This window comes from Leiobunum rupestre, chromosome 5 (assembly GCF_980474605.1).
Source record: "Leiobunum rupestre chromosome 5, qqLeiRupe1.1.hap1, whole genome shotgun sequence".
NCBI classification, from domain to species: domain Eukaryota; kingdom Metazoa; phylum Arthropoda; class Arachnida; order Opiliones; family Sclerosomatidae; genus Leiobunum; species Leiobunum rupestre.
In genome coordinates, this window is record NC_143388.1 from 3719675 (window position 1) to 3735987 (window position 16313).

The 16313-nt window shown below is 38.6% G+C and overlaps 2 protein-coding genes and 1 pseudogene across 2 annotated transcripts; all 3 read right to left on the minus strand.

The window, feature by feature from the left end:
• Nucleotides 1–5366: 5366 nt before the first annotated feature.
• LOC149943364 (zinc finger BED domain-containing protein 4-like) lies at nucleotides 5367–6607 on the minus strand (annotated as a pseudogene).
• Nucleotides 6608–10611: 4004 nt separating this feature from the next.
• Nucleotides 10612–11607, minus strand: LOC149943365 (uncharacterized). The gene has a single exon (XM_090176055.1). The coding sequence runs from the start codon at nucleotides 11605–11607 to the stop codon at nucleotides 10612–10614; it is 996 nt and encodes a 331-aa protein (XP_090032181.1).
• Nucleotides 11608–13343: 1736 nt separating this feature from the next.
• Nucleotides 13344–13802, minus strand: LOC149943366 (uncharacterized). The gene has a single exon (XM_090176057.1). The coding sequence runs from the start codon at nucleotides 13800–13802 to the stop codon at nucleotides 13344–13346; it is 459 nt and encodes a 152-aa protein (XP_090032183.1).
• Between the last annotated feature and the right edge of the window lie 2511 nt (nucleotides 13803–16313).

The window sequence follows — 16313 nt, forward strand, 5'->3', positions numbered from 1 at the left end:
TTTTGGAAGTAATTATCTTCGTCGGGTTGTCGAACATCACGGAAAACACGTGTTTTTGGAATTTGTGAAAGCTGCGGCTTCAGTGCATTCACCCAACCCTTGAAACTCTTGTACCTTTTCCTGTCAATTAAATGCTTCAAACCTGTGCTCATTTTTGTTCCTTTTTAAGTTGATATGATTTCACTAGGTACGATTACAGCAGGCTCACCGTCAATGCGCGGAATGGGGCTGGGGCGTGTCAAAAAAGTGGTGTCGACGGATACACGACGAAAATAGTTTTTAGAAAAACGTTACTAAACTCCTAAAATGACGCCTTTTTTAAAAGTTAAGTTGATTAAAAAGTTATCATTTGCGGCTGCAAAAAAATTGGTTTAGTAATCTACGCGTCAAGTGATACATTATCCGCCACAAAAAAATACAAAAACACGGTAATTCCCTAAAATTACTAAATTTTAAAATCAAGTTAATTAATTAAATTATAATTTGCGGCCCAAAAAAATTAGTTTCGTAATCTACGCGTCAAGTGCTACATTCTCCGCCACAAAAAAAATACAAAAACACGGTAATTCCTTAAAATTACTAAATTTTAAAATCAAGTTAATTAATTTAATTATCATTTGCGGCCCAAAAAAATAGTTTCGTAATCTACGCGTCAAGTGCTGCATTCTCCACCAAAAAAAAAACGAAATTACATGAGGCCGCTGTAGTGCAATTTTGCCTTAATTTTTATATAACAAAATAAATTTCGTCCTAAACTATTAAAAAATTAAATAACCTTCCTTATACAAATGTAAAAAAAATAAAATAAAATTTTTAAATCAGAAGCAAAATAAAACTAAGCCATTTAATACTATTCCTTAAAAAAATTAAGACTATCGGATGAAAAATGTACTCTAGTAATTGCTGTTTCTCGAAGCTTAATTTTAATATCTAACCAAATCTTACTTTTGGAATTACAATTTAACTATATAGAATATAAAAGTATGAAATAAAGCTTTAGGCGAACCGTTCAGTGAGAGTCGAGCGGTGAGAGTAATGAATAATAAACTTAAAAAGTTAAATTGAAATATGTACAGGTCCAAAATGAACTTTAAAAACAGCGAACCTTCCGTAACTTTCGGAGAATTCAACGCAAATCTTACTTTTGGAATTCCAAATTCAATATATAAAATAAACCAGTATGAAATAAAGCTTTAGGCGAACCATTCAGTGAGAGTAATGAATAATAAACTTAAAAAGTTAAATTGAAACATGTGCAGGTCCAAAATGAACTTTAAAAACAGCGAACCTTCCCTAATTTCGGAGAATACACCCAACATCTTACTTTTGGAAATACAAATTCAATATACAAAATATAACATTATGAAATAAAGCTTTAGGTGAACCATTCAGTGAGAGTAATGAATAATAAACTTAAAAAGTTGAATTCAAACATGTACAGGTCCAAAATGAACTCTAAAAACAGCGAACCTTCCCTAACTTTCGGAGAATACACCCAACATCTTACTTTTGGAAATACAAATTCACTAAACTATTCATGGAACACATTTGAGCTATAAGTCCACCATTCAGTGAGAGTGAAGATGAATACTCCATAAATGTAACGAGTCAAAATAGACTTTGATCAAACATATTGATTAAAAAATCGAATTAAAATCATTAAAAAAATCAAACAGTTTTTTAATAAAATACTTACTCTTATGATATATTATCAGCGATACTAGAGATTACTATGTTATAATATTTAACGTTTGTGTAGAACGCATTATGGACTTTATGGTGACCTATTCCAAGGTTTTAAAGTGTTGGTTGCACGAAAAACCGATAGTAATAAAAACGAATGAATGCGGGCTTGTTTTGAAGCCCAGGACGTTCTCTTTCCAAAAATGTCATTGTCGAAACAAATTTCCAAGCCTAAGTGTATTAACTTTAAGTCCGAAACTGACCTTTTCGCTCCTCAAAATCCTGAAATTTTCGGCGAATTTCTCTCCTCCGTAGCACGAGCAATTTGGGGCAAATCAAAGCTTTAGTTTTATTCCTAAAATAGAAGGAACTGAAGTGGAGGGATTCTGTTTACTTGTAGAAGTTTTCAAACCAGAGGTTTTTAATGATAATATTAGGCTTATTATCGTAATAAAAATATTTTTGTTATGCGCGCGCGACCCGACGTTTTACAAAAAATTTACGATGAGCCTTCGGTTTCATATCGTTTTTCTACTACGTAGGCTTGTGTATGCCTATTTCAATTACTACTGCGTAGGACTTTATCCTGGGTATTAAATCAACCTGCTTTTAATCCCAGATGTAAAGAAATGTATTACAGACAATTAGCCAATGATACGCTTCGCAGTTTCTGACGTCCTGGGTGCCGAGAAAGTCTGGAAATTCGCCGAAAAACTCGATTTCCACCATTTCGAGTTCTTTTTATAATAATTCAAAGACCACTTAACCGATTTTGATGAAATTTACTGTGCTTGCTATAAAATGTTTGCTCTTTCTAATGAATCATTAATTAGCCATAGCTAAAATTTCGTGCAACCAACAATTTAATCGTTGCCGTCTTCGACACCCTTTTGTAACAGGGCGGCTCACAAAGAGCACAGCAAAAACAAATTTAAAAATACATGGAAGAGTATCATTTAAAACAGATTTGGTAAAAAATACAAAGGTAAACTAGGTTAATTGCAAAGGATGGAGAAACAGACAGACTTATATTAGCAAAGTTATATAGTAGTTAAATATAATGCAAATAATAATCAAGTATGATAATGAAATATAATAATGAAATACAATAGTAATGAAGTGAAATACAATGCAATAGTTATAGGCAGGGGGATATCGAGTACAAAAACTAGTGAAATACTGAAGTGCATCCGAATTAAACGCTATATCACAGGATTAAACGCAATATTACAGATACCTGCTATATTACAAAGCAAATCTTAATATCACAGGGTTAAATGCAGTATTACAAATATATATTATATCACAGAGGTAATCTTAATATCCCAGAGTAGCCCGCAGTATCACAGAAATTAAATGTAGTGTCACTGAATCATTCGCAGTAACATAGAAACAATCGCAGAGTCACAGATATTCTTTATGACAAGGTCATTTACAATTATAGGGATTACTTTTGTAGTCGAAACTCTTTCTTTTTTAATTGCCAGAAGGTGAGAATGTCTTATCAGTCCAGGTTCCCAACCGACCATTGGATTTAGCCCTAATAGGACCTGCAATGGCGTAGAAATGTTCTTTACTCTCCATTCTCTGAAGTCGTCTTTATATGTTCCCGGACATTCTAGTAGTATATGTCGTGTATCTTCCACATTAGTTACACACAAGCGACACTGAGGGGAGAGACCCACTAATTCAGCCTGTCTAGCACTGGTCAAGAGAGAGCCTGTCCTTGCTTGAAAGAGAAGACCTCCGTTCCATGTCCCTCTGTAACAGTCTTCATACTTTGGCTTAGTTTTGTTTCTAAAAAACAGACTCTTTTTCTTTTTGGCCTCAGTGTGGGTATTTGCCTCACTGGTAACCATTTTTGCCCATTCTTTATAAGTAGTGCTTTTAGCTTTCTCCGTCCTAACGCCATACTCTCTATCCAATTGGGAAATTCTCTTGGTCCAAGTTGTATTATAACCATTCATCCGGATATATTCAAAGATCTTTCTGGGTAGGCTTGTAGTAGGTAGAAATTTCAGCCGTCCCAGATAACATAACTTGCTACGTGCTTCTCTCTGGACCAATAGAGACCATCCCAACTCCCCCTGGACGGCCACCTTTGCCGCGAAGGGACCTGCATTTATGGCACTTTTGCCCACCTCGTATTGCGTCCTTTCCAATACCTCAAGGGTCCGTGAGGAGAAGCATAAAACCTCATTGCCATAGGTTAATGCTGGGATAGCTATAAATTTCCACAACAGGCGTCCAACTGAATATGAATTATATGACCGGTTAGCAAGGTTTCTTACCGCCCACCGTAGCTTATTGCACCGTTGGAGTACTAATGATTCCATGTCCAACAGATTGTGCCTGGAAGACGTAAATGTAACACCTAAATATTCGAAACTTGTGACTAATGCCATGGGAGCTTGTTGGAGAGTCAGTGTAGTAGATGTTTCTCCGCCATTCAGTGTCATACGAATCGATTTTTCAGCACTAAATGATAGTTCAGATTTTTTTTAATATGTTGTACATACATCTAACATCTTTTGAATATTGTGTTCAGTATTTGCAAACAGCGCGATATCATCCGCATAGAATAAACATGAGACAGAGATATGTACTCCATGCCCATAGATTTTGGAGTCCAAATTCGCCCCAACTCCTAGTTCAGTGAGGTCTCTTGCTAGATCGTCGAGAAATATTATAAAAAGAACTGGAGATAAGGGACATCCTTGCCTTAGTCCCACTCGACTCTCCACTAAAGGCGTATTTATTGAGTCAATTTTATAGGTGTAGAGACAGGATTCATAAAGTGCCGAAATATATTTTACCAAGGGTTCTGGAATGTTCCTCCGTCTCATGCATTCCCATAATTTAGTTCTATCTACACTGTCATACGCTTTGTTTATATCTAGAAAAACCATCTCCAGCCTCTTGTTCATAGTGGCAGAAATCTCTATCAATTGCGTTATTATGAACAAATGATCGCCTAGGCGTCTATTAATACGAAACCCACTCTGGTAGGGCTGTGCGAGTAGTGGTTATACGCAATCGAGTCGGGTATCGAGTAGAATTTTCTTTTTCATCGAGTATTCGAGTCGAGTAATATTGAAGTTGAGTCGAGTAATCGAGTACTCGATTAGGGGGAGAAAATTTCTCTTATTCGAGTCGAGTAATTAGGAAAAAACCTCGAGTTATGATTTTTAACGAGCCGGGTTATCGTATAAATAAGTGCGCATTGGTTTTACTGGAGTAATTATTAAATAAAGTTTTAAAATGAATATAAACTAACTTTAGAATCCTGAAAAATATTCCTTTTATTAAATGAATCAGTTTTCACAAATTTACAAACATCATATTTACTAGTGGGATAAAAAATACTAAACTAGGCTACTAGCATAATTCTAGTATTTAATAGTAAAATAACAATATGTACATACATTTTTTAAATTATGAACGTACCGACTTAGGAACTTAAAAACTCGACTTTTTCCACCTAGTAGTTTTTACATTTTACGCTGATTATCACGTTTTATCACGGTAATTTTATAGATTTCAGTTTTTAAACAGGAATATACAACAACAATTATTTATTACTACCTGCATATTTCGAATTAAGTTTAATTTTAATCTAAAAATGTTTTTCTTAAATTACAATGTAGAATAGTAAGTTGTTCTAGATGTTCTGGCAGAAGAGATTATCTTCTGTTTGTTAGTACATTTCCACTGCACGAAAATAACCGCTCCGATGCCACAGATGTGGCCGGAATTGATAAGTATTTCTGCGCTACCACACTTATTTTTTTAAACGTTTTTGAGTTTTGAGACCACCACTCCAAAACCTCTCCATTCTCATTTTCTAATAGGGGAGCCCTTAAGAAAGTATCAATCTGTTCTGAATAGCTATCGGTTAGAGATTCACTATTTCTCCTTTTTTTGGCTTTCGCTAAATAGCTTCTAAATAGTACCGATTTATTTTTCCCTTGGTTATTGGTATTTGTGTCTAAGTCAACTTCAAAAGTGGAATCACTACTTTGAACGGTTGAGGCTACAGAACTGCTACTTTCTCTCAGTTCATTAAGTAAAAGATTTTTAGCGTTGAGTATGTCAGGTTTATCTAGCAAAACAGTTTTAAATCTAGGGTCGATTATCATTGCCAACAAGTAAATTTCGTTAGTTTTATAGCTAGCAAATCTAGATTTAAAATGACTTAAATAAATCGGAAAAAATTTATGATCTAAAGCAAAATGTGGGTTTTTATCTATTATTCGTTCTAACTCATTTTCGATTCCGTGTAAAACTGGGTAAACAAGAGAAAGTGTTGGGTATTTTTTCCCACTTAGCAATTTTGTTGCCTCTTCAAAGGGTGCAAGAACTATTACTAAAGCATTTAAAATTTTCCATTGACTAGATGTGAAACAACCAATTTTTTCATTTTCTGCTAAGGCACTAACTATGTCTTTTTTTTGTTCAAGAAGTCGTTCTACCATATAATAAAAACTATTCCATCTAGTTTCGACATCCTGAATTAGTTTGTGCTCTGGCAATTTAAATTCTAGCTGTTTTTCTCTTAAAAGTTTAGAAGATTTGGTACTTCTTTTAAAATGACCAACTATAGCTCTACACTTCTTGAAAATATTTTCACTTTCAGCCGTTTTTGAATTTCTTTCAAACCATCATTAACTAAAAGTTGTAAAGAATGAGCTAGACACGATACCGCGGTATACCCACAGTCCGCAATTGTTTTTTTAATTGTTCGATCATTATCCGTTACCACATAAATAGGTATTGTTGTTGTAGTTATGTTAAAATCTTCTACTAAGCTTTGTAGCTCATTACAAATATTTACAGCCGTGTGGCGTTCTTTAAAATTTGAGCAAGCTAACGTATGATGTTTAGTTTTAAAATCTTCGGTAACATAGTGGCAAGTTAAACTCATATAGCTATCAGTCTGTTGTTAGCGAAAAGGCTTTAATCTTGACTAAATCTTTAGCAATATCTACCCTGATATCCGTCTGCAGATCCTCGTACAATTTAGGAATCACATTCCTTGAAAATGTAGATCTGCTTGGTATTTCATACCGAGGATCTGCACACTGAAGCAATTCCCTGAAATTTTTATCATTAACTAGGCTATACGGTTGAAAGTCAATTGCCATCATAAGGCCTATTTTTTGGTTAACTCCGTCGCTTTTGGGTGGTTATTTGGATACTTTTTCTTCAAGTCCAAAGTTGCCTTTAAAGTTGGCTGTGCGCTACTGCTTTGAGAACTTGCTTTTGAAGTCGAAGTCGAATTAGAACGGACAAATTGTTGAGATTGGTTACTGGTCTTTTCATTTTGATCTAGAGAAATACTGTGGGTCCCCAAGTGATTGCGCATTGCAGTTGTATTTCCATGGGTACGTTTAATATTTTTACTACAGTAACGACATTTTGCATATTCTGAATTATCCGCTGCGTGATAATATTCCCATATTTTTGAAACTTTTGCACCTTTCCTCTTGGCTTTCATTATGAACCTAGAAATTCCCGGCTCAGGCGGCTGCGCGTTTACATTGAAAAAAGTATCAATTCCACGTTGTTTCGACCTACTTCTTCCTAATGTGAACCTGTTGCGCAAATGTGTTTTAAACTTATAATAAATCAATTCGATATAAATAATAATTTTGCTTTTAGTGTAATATACAGTACTTACTTTATTGTATAAAGTTAAGTTGAGCAATTGAAATAGTAGTAGTAGGCCATTGTTGTTTCAGTTGACGAATATTTTGATATAACAAACTATCTATCGTCTCTCATAACTAATAACTGCAGTAAATTACGTAAATTTCATTTTAATAAAGTTATTAAACCGTTAGCTATAACTTAAGTCGTAACAGGCTAGCACCGCCGACCACCGAACTCGTGAAGAAGAGCCACCAAAGTGACGCTTCCAACCAAAACTTGAAAACTTTGAAGAAAAAACGAAAACGGCGGTGCGCGCAGGCGCACTACGTATTAAACACCGTGATCCGTTTCCAAGGTCATAGGAAACTTTTGTTCTTTGTATTTCTATTAGGATTGTAGGTACCGTTTATTGTCCCCCGCCCCCAAAGTTCGCAAAAAATACTGCGTTGAACTTTGAAGCAACGATGTTAGAAAAAGAATAATCGGCGAGTTTAGGGAGCAGCTTATTCGAGTAATCGAGTACCCAACTACGTAAATTTTTGGAACTCGATAATCGTCGAGTATTTCGAATTTCTTATTCGAGGTCGAGTTCGAGTACTCGACCTCAAAAAATACCGAGTACTCGATGTTGTTCGAGTACTCGCACAGCCCTACTGAAGAAGGGTTAGATCAATCTTTGAATCTCCAGATGATAGAAAAGGCCCCAGCCGAGAATTTAATGGCCTTTGGTGCAATATTTGATGATTTAGATACGCCTGATGGAGCCGAAAAGTGGTTACGTAAAAATCTCGAATTGGATGAGAATTTCTCCTTCTCTGTGAAGACTTGCACTCGGTTTGGGAGAGGAACGGAGAAGATACACTCTTAGAAAAAAGGGTTCTAAAAGGGTGTCTTTTAAAATCCAAGGGTTCTTTGTAGAACCGTTAGGGGGTTTTTCTTGAGATAAATGGTTCTTTGTAGAACCATTAGGGTATTTCTTGACAGAAACGGTTCTTCTTAGAACCTCGGGGCTACTCTTGGAAACATAGGGGTTTTCCTGGAACTTTAGGGTTCTTTATAAAACCAATTTTGTTTTATGGAACCTTATGGGTTTTGTCCGGAACGCGCAGGGGTTCGCGTTGGAACCTATAGGGTTATCATGGAACCTTGGGGTTTCGACGTGAACACGAAAAGGTTTTTCTTGGAACCTAGGGGTTCCACTTGCAGTCCCAAGCTTTTTATTGAAGTCAAGAGTTTTAAATAGAACTCCAAAAGGTTCTTTAAAATATGGATTTATTGAAAATTGCAATGGTTTTATTATTGGTTGTTAGAGTTTATTACGTTTACTGAATGGTTTATGCCAAAAGTGTGACAATCCCTGTACTCTCGTATACTAAAGGTTTAATGAATGCTCGACTCGAGATCGACCACATAAAATACTATTTATTGTCGCCCTTTCTGGCTCTTTTTTTAGTCTATGGTATTATATCGTAGGTAGATGAGATAGCATCTCCACAGAACGACGAAAAATCATAAAATACACTAGCTTTGACTAGTGCTACTTACAAATTAGTTCCTCCGTTCCTCACTATATGGCGTTAATCCTTTGTTTTAACTTCTTCCCTCCCAACTTGTACGTCGCTCGTAACTTTCATTACGAAATAGGTCAGATTGACACACTTTTGGTAATTATGTCACTTTTGATTATATTAAATACACTGTATACTACTTTAAAATATCTAATATATAAGTTTCTATAAAACGCCTGGCAATCTTCGTATGCTACTAGAGTTACATTTACTCTGTTCACTTCGGTGAGTTCAGCTTACAGACGACAATGGTACACTCTCGTAATCCAAAGCGTCTGGGAGGGAGATAATGAGAATGACCGCTAGAGGACGACCACCAATTACCCAACTGGTGGTTGTTATACTTCCGCCACCGGTATCCCTTCCTTATCCCCAAATATAACCCCGTTTGCGTGGCCCTGACATATATCTCGAACTTGATTAATTGCATAGCGATATAGTGGAATATAAAACGTTTCTCTAGACACCGTGCTCTTCGCTCTTGACTAATGGATCTTTAACATGGAAATTTACAGTCACTGTGGAGCGTTTTGTTAACGTTTTTTTATTAAACATACAGTAGATGGGACACAAGAGTCCACTAACCGGCTGACCGAGTTTCGGTCAGCGTTACATCGTTATACAAGTGGTTTTTATTTATTTTTTAAACAAAATATATTCCTTTGTGGTCTTACACAATGAAAAACTAAAGATTAATTAATGTATGGGTACACTCATGTTTTTATATATATAGTTTATATATTTAGTTATTTAGAGTCCTTAAATGCGATGGCGTCCTGGGAATTGAGTCCGGTGGACCCAAAACCTCCAGATCCGCGAGCCGTTTCTGGTAGAGAGTATACTTCCTCCAATGTATCGTCAGTGAAAATGGGAACGCATATCAACTGTGCGATGGGTTGCTGCGCAAGAATTTATCGAGAGGTGGAAGTAATGTTGTACATGACCACTCCAACATTACCCCTGTAGTCTGCGTCTATGACTCCAGCGCCAATAAGGACGCCCTTTTCTAACCAGCTTTGTTTCCCAGAGATTCTCCCATAGGTTCCTGCTGGTAGTTGAATGGCAATATCGAGTTTGACTAGTTGTGTGGATTGTGGCGTCAGGATGACATCTGATGGCGTGAATAAATCATAGCCTGCTGCGAGAGCCGACCTTCGGGTCGGTAGAATGGCCCGATCGGAGAGTCGTTGACAATGCATCTGGAAGGTAACAGGAATCATATATGATATGGGTAACGACGGTTGTCTCTGCAATAGGCTTTTAATAAGTCCACTGCTATATTTGTAAATATAATGTCATTCTGTGAAATGCGTTGGAAGATGATGGTCATGGACAATCCGGCCTTATCATTGGTAGTTTCTTTTAGTTTTTGCCGATGTAAAGCGTATATGGGACAATGAAGAAAAATGTGTTCGATATTCTCTGTCTGGTTGCATCGGGCACAGTTATCTGACGTAACCTTTTGGGTAAAACGCGCCAGCACACTGCTTGTCGGGAAAAGACGGCAGAGAAGAAGGTTGAGAACGATCAGAGAACGTCTAGGACCCTGAAATCCCGCTAGAGGATCACTGAAAAAGTCGGCTTGTAAACTCCGTTTCCAACACTCGTTATAGACAACACGGAACTGCGATTTATATAGTCATCTCAGGGTCGCTGTTGAATATGGTAGCCAGAGAGATACTGTGCTTTCTGAAGCTGCCCTTTTCGCTTATGTGTCGGCTATATCATTGCCTTCAATACGGGTATGGCCTGGACACCATAGAAAGGTTACGGACTTGAAGCTCTGGACTTGGTGTCGAACGGCGGTGACCAAAGGGTCCGAGACAGGGCATTTCTTTAGCAGGAGCAACGCGCTGCCAGAATCAGAGCAGATAACGATGTTCTGGTTGTGGTATCTTGAATGTAGCTCTAAGGAGACGTGGATGGCTAGTAGTTCCAACCGGGAAATTTCATGCCCCAAATTGGTGCGCAGGTAATATTGCTTCTTAAGTGATTCATTATAGATTCCAATCCCGGCTCTTTGGGGCTCTGTGGATGCTGAAGCATCGGTGTAGATTATGAGAGAGTCAGGTTTTGAGTGAGATTCTAGAGCGAGATAAAAACCCTGCCTCATTTCGACATCTGCAGTTTGTGCTTTTGGTGTGTGTAGCCATGTCTCTATAATAAAGTGCCTATTCGTACAGCCTACCCATGGTGGGTTGCATGACCCAGGTATCTTATAGGGACGATTTTCTGGGATCTCCCATTGGTCGAGTTGATATGCATGGAAGTTGGCCAACAGTCGATTTCTCAGCGATTGCCTGTGTCTTTCTGGTAGTCGGCGATAGTTGAGTATAGGGTTGTGAGCCACAATAGACCCCGTCCTCTGCTTCGCTATGTAGAACATCTCCTTCTCAACAAAGTGATCCCACAGGGGCAGAATTCCAATAGAACTATGTAGGGTTGTTATTGCTGTAAATTTCGGTACCCCTTGAATTAATCGGAGGGCTGTATTTTGGATTCGTTGTAAGACTTGGAGCCTGGTATCACATACATCGGAGTAAACCAAAGATCCATAAAGTATTTTGGCTTGGATGTATTGGCGATAGAATGTTTTCAGGGCAAGACGAGATGCACCCCATCTGGCTCCTGCTATTGCTTTAATTAAATTTAGCCGACGGTTACATTCCATGGTAAGGTTTTGTATATGTGCATTCCATGACATCTTAGAGTCCAGCCAAACTCCCAAGTATTTGTACACTGGCACTTCTTGGAGTATGTTTCCATCGATATGTTAGGTGAAATTATCATGCCGTTTCCGGGTAATGATCAGGTAATTGCATTTGGCGGGCTGGAGGCTTAGATCCCACGTTTCTACAAAGTGGGCGATAGTATTCAGCGTGCCCTGAAGAGTTTTCTGAAGATCAGCTAATGTGAAGTCTCTAGCCCAAATAGCTATATTATCAGCATGCAGGCCATTCTGTACCCCGAATGAAGCATCTTTGCAAATATCGTTTACCATTAAGGAAAAGAGGAGTGGGCTTAGCGGGCTGCCCTGAGGGAGGCCACTGTTGAAAAGAATCTTCTTAGAGTATGATCCATTGACAAAGACCCGCATGGTCCGTTCTGATAACAAGTTCTGGATCCATTTATAAAGGTTACCTCCGTAGCCTTTCTGTCTGAGCTTCATTAGCAGTTTATCAGTTTTGATACTCCCAAAGGCATCCCGAAGATCAAGGAATACTACCCCCATGCATTCGTGGTATTCAAAAGTCCGTTCTGCAGCCAATTTTATGCGAATGGGGTGTTCCATGGCTGAACGACGTTGTCGAAATCCGGTTTGCGTGGAGGTGAGCTGTCCAGTTGATTCAAATAGGTAGCGGCACCTTATTTCTACGAGTTGGTCGAATAATTTCTTAATTGAATATTGTAGAACTATAGGCCGATATGACGCAGGATCCAGTGGGTTCTTGCCTGGTTTCACGAAAGGTAACAGAATCGCATCATTCCAATCTGGAGGATATTCGTTGGTGGTCCAACATTTGTTCAGGAATTGAAGAAGTAACTGTAACGCCTCTTCTGGCAAGTGTAGAAGAATGGCATTTGAGATGTCATCAGTCCCTGGTGCAGTGTTTTTTAAAGATTGCCAGGCAGTGCGAAATTCTTGGTCTGTAAAGTCGGTATTGTAGTCCGCCCCGGATGTATTTCCCGCTCCGTCAGAGGAGAGAGGGCCCTGAGTGGATCCTGGTGAAGGAGATTCAGGCGGTAAATAATATTGAGTTTTGTAGTAGTCTGCTAGCTCGTCTGCAGCTTCTTTTGCGGAAGTGGTGAAGTTGCCATCTGTTTTTCTCTGTTGCGTAGTTGTCCGTATCTGGGCATTGCGACCTTTAGTAAACCACCGTATTTTCTTCCATATTGACGTCATATTTGTGCTATATCTAATATTATCACAATAATGTCTCCAGCTTTCCCTTTTAGTGACGTGGATAAGCCGACGTAACTGTGCTCTGGAGCGCTTATAGACTATGGTGTTGTGGATCGAGTTTTGTTTGTGGCTGACCCTTCGTAACTTATTTACTTCGCTTTGTTTCTCCGCTATAGCGTCAGTCCACCAGGGTGGAAGCTTGGGATGGAGGTTGTTCTTCATCTGAGGAGAATAAGAGCTAGGAATACACTCGTTCGCTATATTCAGAATCGCAGACTGCATTGCTGACCACGTCTGAAAGACTTCAGGTTGATTAATGGCCTTTCTTCGGGCGAGTTCTGTGAACTTGTTCCAATCAGCCTTTTGGTAATACCAGGTTCGTCGTCCAGTTATATGTGGGTATTGCGGGACATGAGATGGAAGGGTTAGATGTAGTTGCAGATGGTCACTTGTCCCCTGTATCAATGGGTTCCACGATATGTCAACCGCGATGTCACGGCTTGCCAGGGATAAGTCTAATGCGGAAGTTTTCCCATTCATCTTGAAAGTGTATGTCCGTGAGCATTGCAAGAGGCGTTTCCCCATTGTACATGATGGCCGTTAAAATCCCCTAATATTAAGAATGGGGATTTGAGAGAGTTAATGAGAGTTTCTAGTTCTTGTAACGTGGAGTTCCCCTGTGGATCGTATATGGAAAGTATTTGCAGATTTTTGTTTCCCCACTGACATTGTACACCTACGCATTCCAGTTTTTCAAATGGGGGCAAAATAATATTTGTGGCACGGAGATTTTTATTAATCATGATCGCAACACCACCTCCTTGAGAATGCAGACGGTCTTGTCGAAAGATGTCGTAACAGTTAAAATGGAAAGTATTACTTATTTTGTCAGACAGCTTGGTTTCTTGTAAGGCTATTGCCATTGGAGATAATTGGTTTATTAACAGGGTCAGTTCAGACAAGTGTGAATGCAGACTGTTGATGTTCCATTGCATAATGTTATACGAAAGTTCGCTAGTTTGAGACATCTAACATCTCAGTAAGACCGAGATCATCAACAATGCCCTGTAAAATGCTTGAAAGATGTGAATTGTTGGAAGTTGTGGTGTTGAGTCTTCCTTGGAAGCTGGTAACCATGGCATTTTGTATCACAGATGGAGAGAAGCCCCCGAGGGCACATAGGACATCTCGGAAGACTTGCAACATCATTTTCATCAGAAGTTTAGGAGAGTGCTCATAAGGCTTACTGCTCGGATGCGACATAATTAAGGGATCCTTCCATTTGGAAGGAAATGGTCCTGAAGTACTGGATAAGGGATCTTTAGAGCCCTGTGGTAAATTAGGAAACTGAGACCTTTGGAAATTGAATGTGTTCGCTCGTGTTTGGTTTTTATACATTTCCGCAGCTCTTTTCTTTGTAATGTTGTGTTGTGTTTGAATACGCAGGATGTGTAGTTCGTCCCTCTTTGCTTTGCAATTGTTGGCTGTGGCTGGATGTTGTGCTTTACAGTTGACACATTTTGGGGGTAGTGTACAAACTGGAGTCTCTGGGTGTGATTTGCCACAATTGTGGCATTTTGAGTGGCCCACACATTGGCGTTGAAGATGTCCAAGTTTGAAGCATTTTTTACATTGTACTGGTCTTCTCTCATAGGGATGAACCTTAAATTTACAGTAAAATAGTATCACCTCTTCCGGGATACTTTCAGAAAATTCAATTAATACTGTTTTACTCTGTTCGCCAAGACGGCGTACATTGGTGGACAGAATCTGTCTCCTAGATAGTTGTTCACGGATGTCGCCCAGGGATATCTCCATATCCACGTTATAAAGTACCCCACCATGTCGGGGAAATTGGGGATGGCCCGTTTGTTTTATGGCTACTGGCAACCCGCATAAAGTTGTGAGGGCTAGAATCTTTTCTTCTTGATCTGGCGAGATTGGTTTTATAAAGAGAGCTCCGCTCCTAAGAAAAGACATCTCTTGCATGGCTCCAAATATGTTGTCAAGTTCTTTGCCTAGAGTTTTAGGACCTATAGACTTAAACGTAGGTGAGGTGGTATCCATGTCTTCTTTCTGAGGCATGATTATAGAGGGTGCTGAGAATTGAAGATTGTTCGAATCAGCAGTTTCTTCCATTGATTCGTCATCGTCCTCGGGATCGGAGTTGGGTGTGGAATTCTCGGACGCTTTGCGTTAAACCGACTTAGATTTATTTTTCTTGGGTTTGTAGTAGGAATGCTTCGGCAACATAGCGGAAAAGGAGTAGAATAGGGGAGATAGGGGAAAGAAAGGTAAAACAGACAGGAAAATTTACACTGAAAGAAAAGCAAGGAAGCCTAGGCTTAAAACCCGCAAAAAAACGTGACAACCAGCCGTGACAGAACAATAATGTTCATTTATTAACGTTAAATATAACTTTAAAAAGATTTTGGTAATAAATGAAAGCGGAAAAAATTTAATAGACCGCACCTGACGAGAAGATCTGCACACGACTATGAGATAGAGACCCCGGGAGAGCAAAGAGCGGTTGAAATGTTTTGAAGCTGACCGTTGTTTCCCTTTCGTTTCAATACGAAATCCTTTTTTTTACCTCTCCGAGGGGACATAGTCATCTAGGAGGGGTATTACAATCACCGTGCCTGAGAGGGTGTGTGTGTGTGTCTGTCTGTCTTGGTTGCGACAGAGCAAAGTAAAATCGCTGCGTAAACAGTTTCTTAGAATCAGGGAAAAGGTTTTTCCAAAAACACTCTCTTTTTGTCATTGGGTGTATTATAATTTTCTTTTGCGAATTGTGATTGTACGTGAAGAATCTTCGACGTTTGAGACGGACCGAGTGCTGATGGTAACGATAAACGTCTCAACGTCCAAATGGCAGGGTTTCCCCCAATTGTTTACGGTATTCGTCTAATTAGTATCAATTTGCGATCGCATCGGGCGGGATTCTAACCGGAGCCCTCCTGCATGACAAGCGAGTGTTCTACTACAGAACCACCGATACATGTTACAATTCACTAAAAGTTATAAGCTCAAATGAAGCGGAAGAGTATATTAATAGTTTTTAAAGTCTATATTTTTTTTACGTTTTAAAATTTAACGATCAAATCTTGTTTTAGCGCAGTCAGCAGATAAGATGGTTAAAGGGTAGAACCCGTGGGTGGTTCACCTAGTTAGTTTTTTGTAATTTATTTAGTTTTTTCAGTATATTTTTATCTATTGTGTTACCTATTGTTTAGCGTATTTAGTTTTTAAGCAGAAGAAAATTTCGAGCTGTATACATCGTGCTCTTACATTTATGTTGGTCTGGTTTTTAACTGGGTCGTCATTACGACGGATTAAGATGTTTAATGCAGTTCATCAATTGGGTTTGTTTGTTTTTAGTTTTAAAGAGCCATAACTATTCCGTCTACGGTCATTTATTGTACGTTGTAAGCCGTGTAATGCTAACGGTCAGGTTTTTTTTAGTTTTTCCTTTCACATAATTTTTTCAACTTTCAGTGTTTGGG